At 39.8% G+C, this 20684-nt stretch overlaps 1 protein-coding gene across 5 annotated transcripts in view; it reads left to right on the top strand.

Annotated features, from left to right (window-relative positions):
• Window positions 1-20684, top strand: part of MAP3K1 (mitogen-activated protein kinase kinase kinase 1) — a 60549-nt gene that overhangs the window by 35807 nt on the left and 4058 nt on the right. For all 5 annotated transcript variants that reach the window (XM_083465690.1, XM_083465693.1, XM_083465692.1 and 2 more), the window contains 14 exons: window positions 7-123; window positions 1027-1175; window positions 5429-5550; window positions 6656-6737; window positions 6859-7036; window positions 7537-7821; window positions 9622-9743; window positions 11189-11280; window positions 13016-13205; window positions 13363-14635; window positions 16222-16374; window positions 16960-17122; window positions 17458-17589; window positions 19242-19384. In XM_083465690.1, the coding sequence (XP_083321816.1) occupies window positions 7-123; window positions 1027-1175; window positions 5429-5550; window positions 6656-6737; window positions 6859-7036; window positions 7537-7821; window positions 9622-9743; window positions 11189-11280; window positions 13016-13205; window positions 13363-14635; window positions 16222-16374; window positions 16960-17122; window positions 17458-17589; window positions 19242-19384 (3201 nt within the window). The remainder of the gene's footprint in view (window positions 1-6; window positions 124-1026; window positions 1176-5428; window positions 5551-6655; window positions 6738-6858; window positions 7037-7536; window positions 7822-9621; window positions 9744-11188; window positions 11281-13015; window positions 13206-13362; window positions 14636-16221; window positions 16375-16959; window positions 17123-17457; window positions 17590-19241; window positions 19385-20684) is intronic.

Genomic DNA, 20684 nt, shown 5'->3' with positions numbered 1-20684 from the left:
CTACAGACCTGCAGCTGTGGGCGTGGAACATTTTGCATTCATCTCCTATTTGTTATGCTTCGTGTGTTTCAACTTGAATCTTCAGATCCAATGCTCTGGCGAAAAACCTTGAAGAACTTTGAGGTAGTGTTATCCTGTCTCTTCTATCATGGATATACAATGGTTACTGCAAATACATTAAAGCTGCTAAAATTTACTATTCAGAAATCACATTGTAGTGCTGTTTAAGTTTTGCTAGAGTTACTCTGTTTCTGAAATCTCTGTTAATAGCCAACGATACTACAGCAACATCAAATAAGTTGTTATGGTTTACTGAAAGTTCTCCACCAATAGCCCTCTACTTTAATACCTGGAGGTTAGAGCTCGCTTAATAGAGTGGACTACTAGCAGTGGGAAGTGGAATACCATGTTCCTTCTCCACAGCCCTTTCCTTCTTACCTTAACTTCATCAGTAATGATATTTAACAATTCTTAACATGGTTTCTTGACTTAGCTGGTGTCAGTTGTGATGCATCTTTCAACCATGGTGGATAGCGATCGCAGAGTTTCTTAAACATCAATCACATGTGCTCCACCCTAAAAGTGGAGGCATGAATATAAAGCACATAAAATCAGGAACACACTTCAAGAGAATAGGACACCAATATCTTCCTGCAATTTCTTCTGTTCCTTCTCCGCTTCTGCTTAGCAATGTAGATAGATGCAGAAGCGCTGTTAGCTAATGTTAAATTGCAAGACTTTTCTGGTTATGAAGGTGCATCCAGTAAGGATCTGGACAAAATTCAGGATCTATGTCCACGTGTCTTAAATGAAGTGGTTTTAATTTTTGAACATGAGGTGTGATTTTAATTGTTTATAAGATGGATCCAACCATCCCCTCTTGGTGGTGGAGTAGGAAAACCTTTTTTGTTTTGTTCTGATATTACTGTGATTTCAATTGCAATTAAAACTTTATTTCAAATTGGACATCAGCTTCCAGGAATTAACAGCATAATAGCTACTGTTAATGTTTTCTTCTAATGTTAGGTTGAAAGTTTGTTCCAGAAATATCACAGTAGGCGTAGCTCAAGGATCAAAGCCCCATCTCGTAACACCATCCAGAAGTTTGTCTCACGCATGTCAAATTCTCATACATTGTCATCATCTAGTACGTCTACATCTAGTTCAGAAAACAGGTTAGTAATTCTTCTAAAGAAAATAAGTAGTGTTCTTCGAAATCTTCCCCTTTTCACAGGGAAAGTGTTGCTTTAATTTGTCACATGAATTTTATACAATTCCAAAAGGGTAGCTGTGTTAGTCTGTTGCAACAAAACCATTGCAAAAGACTCCTTGTTCTTTATATAGTGTGATCTAAGTTACAAAAGTTCTGGTATTTATTGTTTGAATGTTTGGGAACAATATTTTTTGGGTTGGCTAGCCAAGTCTGCCGAAAAGCACATTTTGAAATGGAAGTTTGTTGCCCTTTGGTTGCAAGATTATTTTTTGTTAAGAGCCTAGTATATATTAGGCGCTTTATGAATTCACCAGTGACTCCTGAAGCCTAGTGGGATCTTGAAGAGGATCTTTCACCTTTGGAAAGTGAAACTTCATTTTAATATTGTGTGTAGCATCAGAATAATTAATTGGAGAAGGGATTATCAACTTGTGGAATGAATCTGGTTTCACCTGGCCCCAGTAACCTTACCAGATTTTAATCAAGCTACAAGCTAGAAATTACTCTCAGGAGAAAAGAGAATATTTAGAAGTTCTTTGAAATCGTACTTTGGATCTAAAGAAGCACAAACAGAACTCTGTTCATGGTGCATCTCCCCCCGCCCCCCCCCCACACATTAGTCTATTACAGTCCTCAGAAGATGCTCCCAAGGCTTGGGAGAACCTCCAAGAACTGCAAGGGATGTGGCACAGTGCAAGGGGACACTGGAAATGGAGAACACCTAGCACAAGTAAAATTGCCTTTCCATTCATGCTAGGGATTCACATCTAATACTGTGCCAAAACACATGCACTCTGTTACTGTGAATTCTTTGCTCCTACATAGCAAAGCCTTTATTTTTGTGCCTAACCATTCATTTTGGGACAATTTATTGGAAAAGGTTTCTCAAGCAATGGGAATTTTCATTTTGCTTTTTTTGGTATGAGAACATCTCCAGCTCAAATATGAAAAGTGTATATTCACCTCTTAACTTGGGTGCTAGGCTTTTGTGGCTACTGTCCCCTCCCCCCTCACCATCACCGTACATGACACTTCACTGAGTACCATTAGGTTTTTTAAAAAAAGCAAATTCCTGCCCCCAAGCTCTTAATGCAAACTAGAAGCAGGGAAGTTGCTTCAGTTGGGGATGAGGAGCAAGGGGCTAAAGCATAGATCCTATCAGAAGTGTTGGGTTTGAAAGAATCAAGAGATGTTTGCCCTGGAAAAGGGTAGCTGTTTTATGTAGAAATCACAAAGTGATTTTGTGTGTGAGTGATTCATCTAATGCAGGGGTGTGGAAATCTGAGGCTCTCCATTTGACCCCTGGGACTTTACCCTGGTTACATCAGCTGTGCTTTGCAACCTCCTTGAGTGTTTTTACTTTGGTGGAATGTTACCTTGAATTCTAATAATGCCTCCTGCTGGCATAAATGGAGGACAGAGCAGGGTCTACAAGTATGTGTAAAAGTTAGCCTACTGTACACAAGGAACACTTACATAAATTGGTCTGCTCACTTTTGCCTCTGATCCTGCCTTCCATTGACATGTAGCCTCCAGAACGGAATGCAGTCCCTGGGATGAAAAAGTTTCCCCATTCCTATTTTAGTAAATCTGGCAATTGTAGAAATATTTACTGCAGATGATGAAATGCAGTGAATTTTCTAAATATTTAGGAGAGGGAACCATCCAGCTCCCTGGCCAGATATGGCCTAAAATGTCATAAATTTGACCCCAAACCATGGCACCTTTCCCCTGTGGAACTCTTTATTGTGCAGCCAGTCATTGCAGAAAGCCCATTTGCCAGCAAAGAGCTGGCAAGGCTCCTTGTGCTGCATTTCCCAACCACCTGACAACCGGTTGGCTGTGGAGGGCTTGGAAAGCTCTGTGCAAGAGACTCTGGCAGGTGCTTAGGACAATCCATCCTGTCAAATCATCTGGCATTGCCTGTCAAAGTTGGCCCATGGGATGGGGACAGATAACAATCTGACCAATTGGGCCAAAGAGGTTCCCCACCTTTGGCATACATATATCAAATTCCTTTTTTGCCATATGTGTATGTAGTAACTAAACTAAAGTTAACCTCTCTTCCTGGTCTTACTAGGTCCATAGTACTTAGGCTTGAAATGCAACTAGGCTTGGTAAATTATTCAGCTGCAAATCTTTTCTTAACTGTTGGGTCACCTTGGTGTATATCAAGAGTGGCTAGCCTGTGGCCCGCCAGATGTTGCTAAATTACCACCGCCATCATCTCTATTAGTTGATGGGAGTAGTGGTGCAGCAATCTCTGGCGGGCTACAAGCTAGCCTCCCCTGGTGCGTACATTGGGTAGTTCTTTAGAAAATATGTTCTGTAGAATTCTGTTCTTACATTTTGACAACTTGTTAGCAGTATTATTTTTAAAGTAGTGTCATAGAGTATACATACTGTTTTTAAGTTATATGTGTTATTTGTTACCCCGGATGATTATTTACCCATAAAAATCCACAGAAAACTATACAACCTCCATTTGTGCCAGTCATTTGGAGAGCAATATTCTTTATTGATAAATCATGTTCTACTTATCAGTCATGAGCTGAAATTTTATTCCTCCACATAGTGCCCAGATTTTGGAGCTTTTCGTAACAGATGGCTTATAGAGAAAACAAATTCTGTGTACGTCAGAAATGGAATAGGCATATTTCCATTATCTGTATTACAGAGGGGGAGAAAGGTGATACTTTTAAACTTACAGCCTTGGTAATCATTTTGCTTATCTAGTGAGTTCTCAAAAGGTTTGAGACTGTTGAACTGGACATAAAGGAATTTATTCCATATTTAGTTTTTCTAGGAATATCTGACTTAAGTGTTGGGTGACTTCAATATTGGCACTGACCAAATTGTAAGTTCCCTTTGTTTCATTTTTAAAAACAAGGCACTTGAATTAGCCACTAATTCAGTCTTAACATGGCACCAGTTCTTAATATTACCATAGAACCATAGCAAGTGCTTTCCGGTAGCTTCTTCACACGCCACTCCATTAACTTCTAGATGGGAAAACAATGTCATTTGCCCCACTTGTGTGGTTATTCCATCTAGATATTGCCAGAGTACTGTGGGAAGAAATCACAGGAATGCCATTCTGGCACCACTACAGTAGCCTAAGTGTGGAATTAATACTTTTTGTTTATTTGTTTGTTCATTGGCAAAACTTTCTATACCAGCAACTTTTTTTAAAAAAATGGCTTTGACCAACATAATACACAATAAAATCACATTGATAAAAAATACAGGAATACATGAAAAGAAATCAGTAGATTAATATAGTACATGAGCATAGCTGGATCACCCCCTGGGAAAAAGCATGGGTGAACAGGTAAGTTTTAAGTAGGTGCCGGTACTATAAGAGCCTGCCTGATGATAATTGAAGGTACATTCTGAAGGGCAAGGGCCACAACACTAAAAGCCCTGAGCTGTAAGATGAACCTGTTTCTGAGATCAAAGCTATTAATATCCAGAGCCTCTTTACCAACATTTCCTACAGAATGATGTATCTGTTCTAGGACTTGCTATATAACCATAGGTAATAGTTTTCATTTTGATACACTGCAAAGTATGGCTTCAAGATAGAGATTTGTCCATGGAAGGCTTTAGGCAAAAGATGACTTTCCTGCCACCCCTCCCCGAAAATCTTATCCTAAGGTTCACCAGGCCAGGCTGGAGTGGGTTGTGGTGTAGGAGATTGAGGGGAAAGAGGGAGATGATGGGAAGTTATGCTGAGGCACCTGAGGTTCTTCCAGCCAGTCTTTCCATGACCCCCGCTTCCTCCAAATCCCCCTAACCACACACACCCTTGATTCAGCAAACTCTCATGATAAATTGTGGCTGCATGTTGGGGCAACTGCTGTAGGAGAGGAAGGGGACACTTTCTGTCCACCCCATTTTGCTGGCTGCAGTTTGTTGACTTTTCCATGTTACTATTGTAACATACATTATTGAAGAGTAATATATAAAACATTACGTCATGCACAATGTAGAGGCGATTTTGATCAGTTACCTGTGTGGTAAAGGTAATATGTGAGCAAGCACTGGAATTTACTGCAAACAGTCGCACTGAAAGGTCAACTAGTCACTTGCAGAATGATAGAATGCACTCCAATAAATATATATTGGGACCGGTTTTTGCCCTGGAAAGAGGTATAGTAATGTAAATTAAAAGGATTACTCTTTAAATGTTGGTACATGTTCTTTTAAAAATAGTATCAAGGATGAAGAAGAACAGATGTGCCCCATTTGTTTGCTAGGCATGTTGGATGAAGAGAGCTTGACTGTCTGTGAAGATGGCTGCAGAAATAAACTTCACCACCACTGCATGTCAATATGTAAGTCACTTGATGATACCTGCATCACAGATGTCAGTACTTCTACTTCAAATAATGAATATCAGAAGGGACATTTGATATTAAGGAATGAGATTATGCATAAACTGGGATGTTAGAGGAGGAATCTAAGTGAAGTACTTTTCCTCATATAAATGTGAGATAGTATTCCTCAGAGTTTAAGTATAAAGGATGATAAAAAGGTAAAGGTACCCCTGACAGTTAAGTCCAGTCGCAGACGACTCTGGGGTTGCGGTGCTCTTCTTGCTCTGTAGGCTGAGGGAGCCAACGTTTGTCCACAGACAGCTTCCGGGTCATGTGGCCAGTATGACTAGGCCCCTTCTGGCAAACCAGAGCAGCGCACGGAAACACCATTTACCTTCCCGCCGGAGTGGTACCTGTTTATCTACATGCACGTGCTTTCAAAGTGCTAGGTGGGCAGGAGCTGGGACTGAACAATGGGAACTCACCCCGTCACGGGGATTTGAACCACTGACTTTCTGATCAGCAAGCCCTAGGTTCAGTGGTTTAGACTACAGCGCCACCCACATCCCTATATAAAGGATGATAGAGAAATGCATCTTGGTAGCTTTTGTGTCTTAAAAAAACCTCCCATACTATGAACGAAAGAGAAGAAAATAATTATAAATAAGAAAATTATTAACCTGTAGTTTTAACTGAGCTGATCAATCAGTCTCAAAGAACTGGGCAATATTGTGATATTAGCCCAGAAACTTATAAAATGTCCAAAATCCAGAAGTAATAGGTCTTTAGTTTCTTGTCTCAACCACAGGATTGGAGGTGTGTGTGTATATATATATATATATATATATATATATATATATATATATATATATTTATTTATTTATTTAAGTGGACAGGTATATAGAGCTGGTATAATTCACACAATACATTAAACATGTAGAAAAAATGGCAAATGCCACATTTGCTACAGAACTGAAAATACAGTTTTCCATATGACTGGTTTTCCATAGACTTTTAAGTTCTGTAGATGTTTCCAAAAACTCAGTAGCTTTATATTTTCTAAAATGTCCTTATCATACTAACGTCAGTATTGTTTCTTTTTGTTACTGTTAAATTTTTTTAGGGGCAGAGGAGTGTAGAAGAAACAGAGAGCCTCTTATATGTCCTCTTTGTAGATCTAAGTGGAGATCTCATGATTTCTATAGGTAAGGATGTGTTTGTTGTACTTGGATATACTAGATCTTCCATTGATGAGTATAAATATTAAAATATCTGCAAGCTTGCAAACATCTACTCATGGAAACCATTCCCCCCCCCCCCTTACAGCCATGAGTTGCCAAGCCCCGTAGAATCTCCTTCTGTTCTTCGTGTTGTCCAGCAGCAAACTCAGCAGCCTACAGCCGTCTCACCGAGGAGGAGTCAAGATAGTAATTTTAACCTTACTCATTATGGAGTCCAGCAAATCCCTTCTGCCTATAAAGACTTAGCTGAGCCATGGATACAGGTATACTAAATTTCTAAAGGAAACATTAATTAAACTAGCTGCTGGGTATTTTTGTGTTCCTTGATTCCGTTTTATGTCAAATAGCACAAACAGGATTGCACTGCTCCTGGTTAAATTGTGTTATATTCCCTGCACACTTGTAAGTGCAGGTGTCAGGTTTGCATTCTGTGATAGGAGAGGACTTTTTTGGTGTTAGTTCCCTGACTTTGAAAAAAGATTACCATATTTATTGTGTGCATATTGATGTACACCAGCCTGATATTTTATGAGATGAGTATATGAATACTTCCAAGGAAGAATAAACAGTAATGAATGGAGAAGTTATCTGACACGTCATTACATCTCCCTTGTTTTGCAGCTGCTCTGATGGTAGCAGCCTTGAAGAATGCAACACGCTCTTCCCTGTGCTACCCCAAATTCAGATGGGATTGCATTTTTCAGTATGCATACTTGAGATCATCATACATGTACTTTTAAGTGTTTTCATGTCTGTCTTTTAGGTATTTGGAATGGAATTAGTTGGCTGCTTGTTTTCTCGAAACTGGAATGTACGTGAGATGGCCCTTAGACGTCTCTCCCATGATGTTAGTGGTGCTCTATTATTGGCTAACGGTGAAAGCACTGGAAATTCTGGAAGCAGTGGTGGAAGCACCACAAGTGCTGGAACTCTAGGAGCAGCTATTGGATCATCACAAACCAGTATCTCAGGAGATGTGGAGTCCTGCTGTAGTGTCCTTTCCATGGTGTGTGCTGATCCTGTCTACAAAGTCTACGTTGCTGCTTTAGTAAGTAGATTCTTTACGAATATTGAAATTTCAAGATCATTGTTACAGTTTAGAGATGGAAACCACTATTTATGCTGTTGCCAAAGATGTAGAATTTGTGATGACAGCAGAACGACTCCCAAATTGTTGTTTTTTTGGTACACTCTAAAGAAAGTAATGGCCATGGTCCCATTTACTATACTTATAGCTACCCATTTCATACATTCACTGGAATTTAGAGCTTGAATCGCACAAACAACCTCTGTCTGTGTTTTCTTTCCTCCTGTGTTTTTTAAAGGGAGGTAAATCATGTAAACAGTTTCCTGGTACAAACCTGTATATGCATGGAATTTTTTGATTCTCACAGGAGCTTATGTGTATGGTGAAAGGAAGGAGCTTAAGCTGCTCCATCACATCTGCTCCCAGCAAATGTATGAACTGGGGCTTTTTTAGGGAAGAATTCAACACAGCACTATGGCAATTGTTCCATCCGTGCAAGTATTTCAGCTTGCCAGGTGGAACGATTCCATGCAATATATGAAGTGTCTTGTGGCATTAGTACAGTTTATTATTATTATCATTAGAATTTATATACCACCCTATACATGGAGGTCTCAGGGCGAGTCACAGAAAAGATCAACATAAAAAACTACAATATATATATAATCAAAATAAAAACAACAACCCGTTATTGAGACCCATTGCCAAATGGTTCCATTGAAAGACCAGGGTGTGAATGTTCAAATAAAATCCATGCATGGATATCTATGCTTCAGCATGCATGGAGAAGTACATGTTTGAAAAATACAGTTTCTCAAATTAGGACACGCAGTGCAGATTCCTGAAGCCTCCATTCTAGGTTTCATATATAAGTGTAAGATAAAAGCTACTTCACCCAGTTAACTTCTAGTTATATACAGTTCTTGGTTAAGCCAGTAGGAAGCAGATCACAAAAAAAAATTCTAGAAAGCCCAGAATAACAGAGTCTGGCTTTCAGCAGAGGTGATAGGTTGCTTCTGCTAAATAGAGCTTATCAGTTTTCTTTGGACTATTATCAAAAAGGACTTTATATTATGAGGAAGACGCACAGTGTGGTCATCCTTTACTATCTGTTTCTATCTGGCCTATCACACTGGACTGCGTTCTTTATACTGTACTAAACAAAACAAAACAAAACAAAACAAAACAAAACAAAACATGTAAAGCAGAGTCTCTGGCATATGGAGGGCTAATAAATTTGTAGGCAAACATGGATTTGTTTTGCTTTCTTACAAAATTTGCCTCTTGTTGACAAAATTGTATCCTACAATTGATTAGTCTGTTGCAGCAAAGTTTAGAGTGCATTTTTGTATCCACCGAGATCCAGCGCTGAGGGCCTTCTGGCGGTTCCCTCATTGCGAGAAGTGAGGTTACAGGGAACCAGACAAAGGGCCTTCTCGGTAGTGGCACCCGCCCTGTGGAACGCCCTCCCTTCAGATGTGAAAGAAATAAGCAGCTATCTTCTCTTTAAAAGACATCTGAAGGCAGCCCTGTTTAGGGAAGTTTTTAGTATTTAATGCTGTATTGTTTTTAACACTTGATTGGAAGCCGCCCAGAGTGGCTGGGGAAACTCAGCCAGATGGGCGGGGTATAAATAATAAATTATTATTATTATTGTTGTTGTTGTTGTTGTTGTTGTTGTTAATAAATTATTATTATTATTGTTGTTGTTGTTGTTGTTGTTGTTATGGACTAATTCTTGTTATTCTTTTAGAACATATGAAGTGTGTGTATAAGGTGCTTTTTTTTTCTTTTTAAAACATCCCTCCCTGCTTTTTCTAGAAAACGTTAAGAGCCATGCTGGTATATACACCCTGTCATAGTCTGGCAGAGAGGGCAAAATTGCAACAACTTCTGAAGCCAGTTGTGGAAACTATATTGGTGAAATGTGCAGATGCCAACAGGTATAGTGTTTGGTCTATTTAAACTTTTTACAAATCTGTATTTTTTAAAACTTCATAAAGGATTAAGGACAAATTCATGTAAAAACAAATTTTGGGCTGTTTGTTGATTTATGGTCTGTATTTGAAGTTATTTTGGCCTGGAACGTAAAATTCGTTATACCGTAAAAAATACACACCAGCAGCTCTTTGAATATTATCTAGGTATTATTATAGCTGGAAAATGTTACTCTTAAATTGATACATTGGATTTCATTTTTCCATAACAATTTTCTGGAAAGTGTAAATGCTCAGATTTTTCAAAAATTTAGGATATAATTTTCTTGTCGTAGTTGGTTGTGTGCATTATCAGATGTGCCATAATGTTGCACAGTGGATGCGCAGCACATCATAAAAGATCTGTGTACTGTCCCACATAAGGGTCTGCACATGTACAGGCAAGGTCTATTATCTTTCCAACTTCTAAAGTACTCAGAGATAGCAGGTTGCCTTTCAATTGTTTTTTGTCTCTGTGGGTCTAAGCGACCATCAGATGCTCACCAAATAACTGAGTTCTTACTAAGTCAGCAGTGAGCACTAGCTGCCTTGAAATGGTTGGTTTTGCCTTAGTCAGAGCAGTCTGTTAAGAAAGCAAAAAAGTTTCCACTGACTTAGCATACAAACTAAATCACATAGTACTGCAGAAATAAGTCCTATAGAAACTTCAAGAAATTGTTTGAATTCCAAAACTGATGCCCTAGACCAGTGATGGCCTAACTTGACCCTCCAGCTGTTTTGGGACTACAACTCCCATCATCCCTAGCTAACAGAACCAGTGGTCAGGGGTGATGGGAACTGTAGTCCCAAAACAGCTGGAGGGCCAAGTTTGACCATCACTGATCTAGACCAAAATTCTGTCAGCATGGACAAAGGGAAACCTCTGGCATCTAGAGCAACAGTTTTGGAAGTTGAAGGTGATAGAGCCAACAGAAACTTGAGACAGCACCACTAAAGTATCCATTTAATCGTTTACCAGACCTTTGGTATTGAGGGTATGTATCAGAACTCCCACAGCTAGCTGAGGGAAACCTGGACAGTCTAGACTGAGTTTAAACAGATACCACCTTAAACCAAGGATGAATAAATAGCCTTAATCCCAGATTTGGGATGGCACTGCCATCCAACCAATCCATGGGGAGAACAGTGGGGAATCCTTACTTTGGTGTCACCTGTTGAATAACAACCTTGTTTTACTTTCTTAAAAGTATATATTAATGGAAGCATGTTGAAATGGGTATTTATGAATTATGAAAATTGCTCCTAATTTTGACCACGCTGTTTTCAGAAATATCCTTGATAAGGATCTTACATGATAGGTTCTCTGCCTGTTGTAAAAATAAAACAAAAACATAGAGCTATACATACAGAATTCATGTGATACATTGGTTTTTGTTTCTTACTTTTTATAGCCGCACAAGCCAACTTTCAGTTTCAACACTCCTTGAGATGTGCAAGGGCCAAGCTGGAGAACTGGCAGTTGGTAGAGAAATACTTAACTCTGGTAAAACTTCATTGTATACTTATTTGTATAGTACCATCAGTATATCTAGTGCTTTACAGAGTATCATAAGAAAAAAAAAAGACGCTTGCCTCTTCCTTTACTCGGTGGGCTTCTTGGGGCAATAGTAACAACGGGTGAATGTGAGCAAACACTGTCACACGTACTTTATTCGGTTGTTCATAAGGGCTGAAAGATTAACCAAAGACTTCCTACAGTAGATAAGGAGCTCTGAGATGAAATTTGAAGTGGCAGAGGAGAAAAATCTAAAAAAACACACACTAATAATAACATATGATCAGTTGTTCTAAAGAAAACTAAATTCCAGCATGGTGGAGTCCAATACTTAATTAAATTGGAAAATTCAAAAATAATCTTATGTACTAGCAGTCGCCAGACCACCATTAATTAAGCCCATTTGATTGTGGAGCTAATTTCTCCCCACCCCCAAAGGGTCCATCAAATGAACACAAGATCTTTTTATTTTGATCCTGCATCTTCATGGCTTTGTGAGCATCCCACTCAAATCATCTTCATTGCTGTTGTTCTGCATAAAGTACCTACTGTGTATTAGGCCATACACTAAAAGCAGCAACAAACCCCACTTCACAGGTTTGCATTCTAAATTAAGAGCAAAACCAAAAGAGATGAAAAAAGAGAAGGTGTAAAGTTGTAAATAAAATAAAGTAAAATAGGTAGAACAGGGAAATTAAAATAAAAGAGAGAGTAAGTGGAGAGAAATTGAAGATCAAAGTGGAAAAGCAAGGGAATTTGGGGGGGATGGTGGAGAGATTAAGCCAGCTGAGTTTATAAAGGAATAATTCCTACACATTGTTTCATTAGAAGAGAAGGTACAAGCATTAACTTATATTAGAGAGAAGATGTAACAAATAAATTGATCTTGGGTGGAGCGTACAGTAGAAAAATAAGGAACTAGAAGACTGTAAAATGATTTAATGATTTTGAATCTAATACGAAGAATGGCTAATCATTGGAGAGAATGAAATAGTAGTGTGATGTTGCTAAAATGTTGGTTGAAATACAGTAGACAAGCAGGAAAATTCAGAGCAGAAGAGGTTTAAAATTGAGAAACTGGAAGACCAAGGATAAAGACATCACAGTAATTGTGTTGGATTGAGGACCTAGGGTTCTATGTAAGTTATACTTTGAATAGGCCCATTTAAAGGAATGGACCCAAGTTCATTTACTAAACTTCATTTACTAGAAGTAAACTTCAATATTTCATTACTAAAATATTGATTCTGTGGCACCTGAATTGGCAGAATTTGAGAGCTACTTGAACACGGTGGTGAATGCAAAATAGTACTTTCCAGTCTTCAATGAATGCACATAGATAGAACTGTGAATATGCTTGTAATGATTTTTGTAACCTTTAAAACATTCATGTGACAAGTGAGCTTGTGCTGTGACTTCAAACAGATGGGATGGAAATGTGAATGAAGGACAAACCTTTCCAATGTCATTTATTTTTGGAACTCTGCTTACAGCATTAAAAATGGGGGGGAAACTACTTCTTCTAATATGAATTCACTTTAGTGGCAAGCAAAAGCAATCAGCACCGGTGAAATTCATGAGTAGTCTGAAAAATTGTAACAGGTTGTAACACCCACCAAAAGTGACTTGGCTGAAAAGGGGGAAGAGCTTCACATAACTTCACATAAAACAATATATTTTGGTGATATATCTTTAATTCTGTTTAATTCTCTTTCTTTTGTAGGGTCCATTGGCATTGGTGGTATTGATTTTGTCTTAAATTGCATCCTTGGAACACAGCCTGAACCAAACAATTGGCAAGCACTGCTTGGGCGCCTTTGTCTTATAGATAGACTGCTGTTGGAGTTTCCTGGTGAATTTTATCCCCACATTGTCAGTGGGGATATTTTACAGGCAGACACTGTCGTAGACAGGTACTACATTAGAAAATATTGAGTTTAGAAATTATTATTATTTATATAAAAAACACTTTTTGTCAACTATACCACAGTTGACTTGCTGCTTTCAATGCTTGGTACGCTTTATTTTTTTGATGCAGAGACATTAACTGTGCTTTGTGTTTACTTCTAGGTACAAAAAGCTGCTGTCACTGCTGAACTTTGCTCTGCAGTCAATTGACAACTCCCACTCAATGGTTGGCAAATTGTCACGGAGGGTATTTTTAAGTGCTGCCAGAATGGTTGCAAGAGTACCGCACGTGTTTGTTAAACTGTTAGAAATGTTGAGTATGACGAGCTCAACGCATTACACAAGGATGCGCCGGCGGTTGATGGCTATAGCAGATGAAATGGAAATTGCAGAAGCCATCCAGCTCGGTATGGAGGAGATGCATTCCGGCGAATGCAGGCGCGAATTTGCACAGCCACCAGTTCCTGATAACTCTCCAGAGTCCACAGAGAGCAATACTCCAAATAACACGATTCAGTTATCAGGGAAAAGTGGGAAAGGTGTGGGTGACAAAAAACCAAGTGCCAGTCCAGAGGACATTTCTGACATGGTGGCTGGTATGTCTCTGGGACTTTCTGTTTCTTCAGGAACAATGGAGCAACCAAAACCAGCCGTTCAAATGAAAGGCAGACCCCATGGTCAGTGCTTGAACTCTTCTCTCTCATCCTGTCATTCCCAGTCCGTATTCCCAACTTTGTCGTCCCCCACTACGCCATCCGTACCCGCAGGCGCTGATGTTTCTAAACTCAGACCTCAGGGATTTGTTCCCTGCAAAATGCCCTCTGCTTCTCCTCAAACGCAACGGAAGCTTTCTCTCCAGATTCAAAGAAACTGTGCTGAACATAAAGAATCAGAAAAACTATCTCCTGTCTTTACACAGGCCCGGCCTTTGCCATTCAGTCATATACACCGGCCAAAGCCATCTCGACCTACTCCATGTGAAATGAACAAGCAGGGGGAGGCCTCCAAAAACAGCATGACGCTTAATTTAAATGATATATCACAGTGTGATAGCAATAGTAGTAGCAATAATAGTGCAGTCATACCAAGTGAAGAGACTGTCTTCACCCCTGTGGAAGAAAAACGTAGCCAGCTGGATATTAATACAGAACTCAATTCCAGTATGGAGGACTTACTTGAGGCTTCGATGCCAGCGAGTGATGGAACAGTCACGTTCAAATCTGAAGTGGCGGTTCTGTCTCCTGAGCGCGCGGAAAATGACAACACATACAAAGATGATGTGAACCATAATCAGAAATGCAAGGAAAAGATGGAAGCTGAAGAAGAGGAAGCTTTAGCTATTGCCATGGCAATGTCAGCATCTCAGGATGCCCTTCCAGTAGTTCCTCAATTGCAGGTTGAAAATGGTGAAGATATCATAATCATTCAGCAGGATGTGAGTACACTGGCTTTTGTATTTTCTTAGTCTACCTGTATTTACTGTTGCACAATGCATTTCTTGCATTTGATTTGGAAAACCAAAGGAAAAACAGTTTTGCCCTTTAAGACACAGTGGGTTGCTTCCAAACCATGCCATTCATCCGAAGGGGGAGGGAAGCCATTTTCAGCCATTGCCCGCTAAACCTGCTCCAGAAGCTGGATGTACGGGGCTCTCAACCAGATGTGCGGGGGGGGGGGGAGCTGAAAATTACTTCCTTTCCCATTCCACTGACAAAAGCTTTGCCATCAGCTGAGCAACACTTTTGAAATGAAACCGTAATGGTTCAAGGAAAACTCAACCGTATTTTGGTGGCTATGCATGCCACTTTTTCCTTCAGCCAATTTACCGGGGGGGGGGGGAGGAATGGGCTTCCTTTGGACTTCGACTATAACTGGGTTCTGTGTCCTGTCCATACCAAGCTCTAAGGCACGTCACTTCATTAGTTTATATATTAGAACTGGGGAAAATAGGTATAGGGAATAGCATGTTGTTTGCATGTGGTGGGTAGGGTTTACTGATACCATCAAGCCTAAATGAATGTAGGGGGAGGGGTTGTATTAACTGAATTATCGCTTAGAGCTGAAAGAAGAAATTAGGGTAGCAATGAAAGGAAGGGTGCTCTTTGAGGTCAAATTGATCATGCATGGAATCACAACTGAATATACAAAATGCAAAATAGAAGTAGGACTGAAATCTGTCTGGTGGGCATTATCTTGCCCAGAGGTGAAATACAGGCATGCCAGGCCTTGAGGTCTGCATTCCTACTCCCTTTGCACTCTGTGGAATTAGATTGCTTTAAGACAGGAATTCAGTATTTACTCTGTGCTAATTTGGTTATCTCTGTGTGGATACTGTCACTTCCATGGTTTAGTCATTAGATTTAGGTGACACTTGGAGTTGAGAAGATTTCTTTTTCTGTTCTGTTCTTTTTGGTGAGGGGCAATAAAGTTAATTGTCTTGCTTCCCAACTGGCGTGTCCTCTAGCCTTCCACAATAACCTCCACCAGTCAGCAAGGTACAAATGTTTTATCAAGGGAACCCCCCTGTGATGTATACCAAACACTACAATTGTTGAAGAAATAAAAGACAAACATACATATAATAGCAATTCTAAACTGTACAGAGATCATCTACTTGCTGGTACACAGTTTGCAATTTTATTCATTATCTGCTACTGGGAGAGTATTGTTTCTTCAGTGGTTCTCTAGAGGTTTCTTAGACTATCCTACCCCCTCCATTTGTTTTTGTGTGTTACTTTTTTGTCTTTGCAGTAAGAAATATCTCATGGTGATATTTCCAAATGTAAGACTTTATTAAGCAAGTAGTTTGAAAGTGAAACATTAGGACTGGTTAGTTTTTAGAATTTGAACAAAACCCTTTATACAGGTACTGAATTTGTGTACCCCATGGCCCTGAAGAAACTTGGATACAATCGTTGTGTTTTGAAATTATTAGGATGTGTGCCTTTTTTAAAATTATCGTTTTCTTGGATAACATTGGGTGTTAATGGATTCATAGACAGCTATTTGTTTAATTTGCAGACACCAGAGACGCTGCCTGGGCATACCAAAGCAAAGCACCATTACAGGGAAGATATAGAATGGCTTAAAGGTCAACAAATCGGCCTTGGTGCCTTTTCTTCATGTTATCAAGCTCAGGATGTTGGAACTGGGACGTTAATGGCAGTGAAACAGGTAAATGTTCCTCTGTTGTGACGTGAAAGTTTTGTCAGCATTAACTTAATATTCGGAAAAGAAAATCAAGGTAGTGCAGAGGTCTAGAAAGATTTGTCCTCAGTTGTGTTAGTTCTGAAAATTTTGACACTGGTTTCTTTTACACATATTCTGCCCAACTTAATGCCTTAAGATAGGAAAGGACTTGGACTATTGGAGGAAGTGATAATGAAAATTGCTTTTATTCTAGGCAGCTGCACACACTAAGTCCCCCGCTCGCCCTTGCATGGGAAGAATCTTTAGGAAGGTGGGAAACATACATGCTCAGCAAGAATGTTTATCATTCTTACTGCACTTCCCATGTCATAGTTTATACATTTCTCCAAAATCCATTTTTCTCCGCATGTGAAGTGGCTGCCTGCGGTTGCTTAAGGGAAAGAAGAAAGCAAGAGAACAGAAACATATAGTGGGTAGAATCAGATAGCCTGTCCTATGTTGAACCTCTTTCTTGAAGGTGCTCAACATTGTGTGCAGCTTCAGTTACAACAATGTCAATACGATTCTCTATTGTTGAAGCAAAATTTGACCTGGCTTTGTGTGATGCAGGTGACATATGTCAGGAATACATCATCTGAGCAGGAAGAGGTGGTAGAAGCTCTGCGGGAAGAGATAAGAATGATGGGTCATCTAAATCACCCTAATATAATTCGAATGATGGGTGCTACGTGTGAGAAGAGCAATTACAATCTCTTTATAGAATGGATGGCAGGTAAGCGTGCCCCCAAACTGCATTCATCTCTCTCCACTTGCCTCTAGATTTGTAAGTCTGTCCCTTTTGCCATCTCTCTAAATTGAAATTAACTTTACCCAAATTGTGGGATGTCAATGATACAATACTATGTTTCGTGTACATGCCACTCTTTCTGATAAAGGAAAGTCTAAGCAACTAGGACCCTAAAAGTAAATTCAGAAAGTTGAGCTTAAAACTATTTCACTTGTCTGCATTGGTATACCCAATTTTGAAAATAATTCAATGGCAGTAAAATCCAGATTGTTTTCATGAGCAGTGTACTAGCAACTAAAATGTTAACTCTCATCTTCCAGGGGGATCTGTTGCTCATTTGTTAAGTAAATATGGAGCCTTCAAAGATTCTGTGATTGCGAACTACACAGAACAGTTGCTTCGTGGCCTTGCTTACCTTCATGAGAATCAGATAATTCACAGAGATGTCAAAGGTAAGAACAGTGCTACTATAGTTATTATAACCTGTAATTGTTTATTTATTAAAATTGTATACCACCCTGCAGTTCACAGCATAAAAATGCATAATACATAATAATAATCTAGAGTAATAATTTATTTCTTATACCCTGCCCATCTGACTGGGTTGCCCCAGCCACTCTCAACAGCTTCCAACAAAATATAAAGAGACAAAAAACAGGAACAGAAACAAAACAAACCAATACCTCATTAACAACAAGGAAATAGGATGTTACTCAGCCAATGGAGAGGAACATTTTCACCTGATGCCTAAAGGCATATAATGAAGGCATCAGGCAAGCCTCCCTGGGGAGAGCATTCCACAAACAGGGAACCACCGCAGAAAAGTCCTGTTCTTGTGTTGCCACCCTCCTAACCTCTTGTGGGAGAGGCACATGAAGAACGATGATCGCAGGTCTGGGTTGATGGCATCGAAAGCCACTGAGCAGCTGAGGAGAATTGAGGAGGACACATTATCCCTGTCCTGGCAGAGGTCATCATACAGGGTGACCAAAGCAGTTTCTGTGCCCAAATGGGCCTAAACCCTGATTGAAATGGAAAACTGATCTAGAAAATCAGTTTCCTTCAAGGGCACCTGAAGACAGAAGGATACCATGGCTGATAGTACCAAAAGCCACTGAGAGGCTAAGGAGAATTAACAAGGACACATTCATCCTGTCTCTCTCCTGACATAAGTCACAATGCAGGGTAACCAAAGCAGTTTCTGTGCCAAAGTGGGTGTAAACCCCAATAGAAATGGAAAACTGATCTAGAAAATCAGTTTCCTTCAAGAGTGCCAAGACTTCTGTTACCTTTGGATTTTGCACTTCTCCAGATTTTGTGATGCAGTTCTCAACTCTCAAAAGCCATAACTTAATTATTAAAAAGCACTTTTAAAGATACAGTATTGTAAGATATATAAATTTCTGTGCAAACTTTTCTGTTAAAAATCCAGAGATTAATGCAACAACGAGATAGAATAGATTTATGATTGAACACATGTAATGCTAACGTGTCTAGTTGGGGGAATTGGAACATGAAGGCTTTTATTTTTAAAAAATTGTATTTGGGGGTTCCTGTCCTCCTTAAGGTTCTTCAAGCATAAGATTTGCCTTTATATTCTTTGTGTTCTGAAAACATTAAACATCAATACAAGAAATGGTGGTGGTGGTGGTGGTGATATAGTCTACTCAGTGGTTTTTGTTCTCATGTCTAAACTGTTTGCAAGCAGGATAAAAATATATTTTGGTGAACACCCAAACCTACACCCAAATGTAACTTGCTACAGCAGTATTGCAAGACCTGTTGATAAATATTGCTCCTGTTTCTCTTCCATTAGAAAAAAAAACAGAGTTTGGTTTACAGGGACAGAAATCTTTCAGGTGTTTTTTTAATATTTGGTGGGAGAAAGTCACTTTTGGAGAAAGGCTGCAATTTTTGGTTATATGGCATTATCTAATTTTGAATGGAGGCTACTTGTGTACACTGAAGAAAATACCCAAATCTTTGGTATTCTGATTGATAATAATTTTTGTTTCTACCATGTGTGTTCACCCAAGTCTGTCTGTCTCCCTCACAGAGACCCACCCACAGCAGCAACTAAATTAATTTCTTATTACGTTCACAGGTGCCAACTTGTTAATTGACAGCACAGGACATAGGTTAAGAATTGCGGATTTTGGAGCTGCAGCTAGGTTGGCATCTAAAGGAACTGGCGCTGGAGAGTTTCAAGGACAGTTGTTGGGGACCATTGCATTTATGGCACCCGAGGTAAGAATTCAGTGGGGCAACTTTGGGAAAAGATAAACTGCTTGATTATTATCTCAAGACAGAAGAGGGGAACCTGTGACCCCCCCAAATGTTGAACTTGCAGCTCTGGCTGGTATGTTCATTACTCCACATCACTGGCCTATGTGCTTGCTCAGCTGCAATACCTACAGAGGCATCCTGTGCAATGCAGACAAGAGAAAGCAGCGTAGTTTTGCCCTACTTGCCTTTTAAAAGATTATACACTCCCTTGTTCCACTACTTGGATTGGCAAACATGTGACTATAACAGCAACTATGGTTATTCAAATCAAGCCAACTTGATCAAGGTTGCCTGCACCAAACTATGCCATGCTATCTCTGTGTCTGCCACCACCTTATTTTGAACCTCTTGAGTAGGACAGGATCTCTGAAGTAGTGAGTTTAAACTAAGAAAAGAGTTTGCTGCCAGCAGTATATCCCCTTTCCCCTCCCCCTTGAACAAGAATGTAGCAAATTTGAGCCAATGGTCTGAAACATGGAAAATTGCTCCTTGGGTCTGTATCTAGTTACTGCTCTTAGTTATTGCTCTTTGTCACTGTATCTAGTTATTATTTCTACCTGGATGTTGTGCAGAACAGGTTAGATTAGGTTAGATTACTGCAATACATGGGGCTGCCTCTGAAGATGGTTTAGAAACTTTGCTGGTGCAGAATTCAGCGGCCAGGTTGCTCACCAGGGCAAGACAATTTAAGCATATAGCACCAATCATGATCCAGCTGCCAGTTAGTTCCCAAGCCCAAATCAAAGTGCTGGTTTTGACCTATGAAGCCTTAAACGGCTCAGGACTGCAATATCTCAAGGACCACCCCTTCCCATATCAACTGACCCAGACCCTGTGATCGAGGGTTGGCAACACGAGAATGAGCCTTTTCTGTGGTGGCTCCATGCTTGTGGAATGCTCTCCTCAAGGCCTGGTGCCTTTGTTACATATCTTCAGGCACCAGGCAAAAGCATTCCTCTTCTCCCAGACCTCTGACCAGGCATAGGCAAACTCGGCCCTCCAGATGTTTTGGGACTACAGTTCCCATCATCCCTGACCACTGATCCTGTTAGCTTGGGGTGATGGGAGTTGTAGTCCCAAAACATCTGGAGGGCCGAGTTTGCCTATGCCTGCCTTTGACTAATTAAAAAATTTATGGCCTTTTAAACTGTGTGTGCGCGACTGTGTTTTTTCCCTGTTGTTATTGTATGTATATTGTTTTTATATGGTAAACCTCCCTTTGCTCCTTGGATGACGTGCAGTATAGAAATTAAACAAATAA

Source organism: Podarcis liolepis (assembly GCF_965112155.1).
Source record: "Podarcis liolepis genome assembly, chromosome: 11".
Lineage (NCBI taxonomy): Eukaryota > Metazoa > Chordata > Lepidosauria > Squamata > Lacertidae > Podarcis > Podarcis liolepis.
The sequence above is the reverse complement of the archived record's forward strand: the minus strand, read 5'-3'. Positions and strand labels throughout refer to the sequence as shown.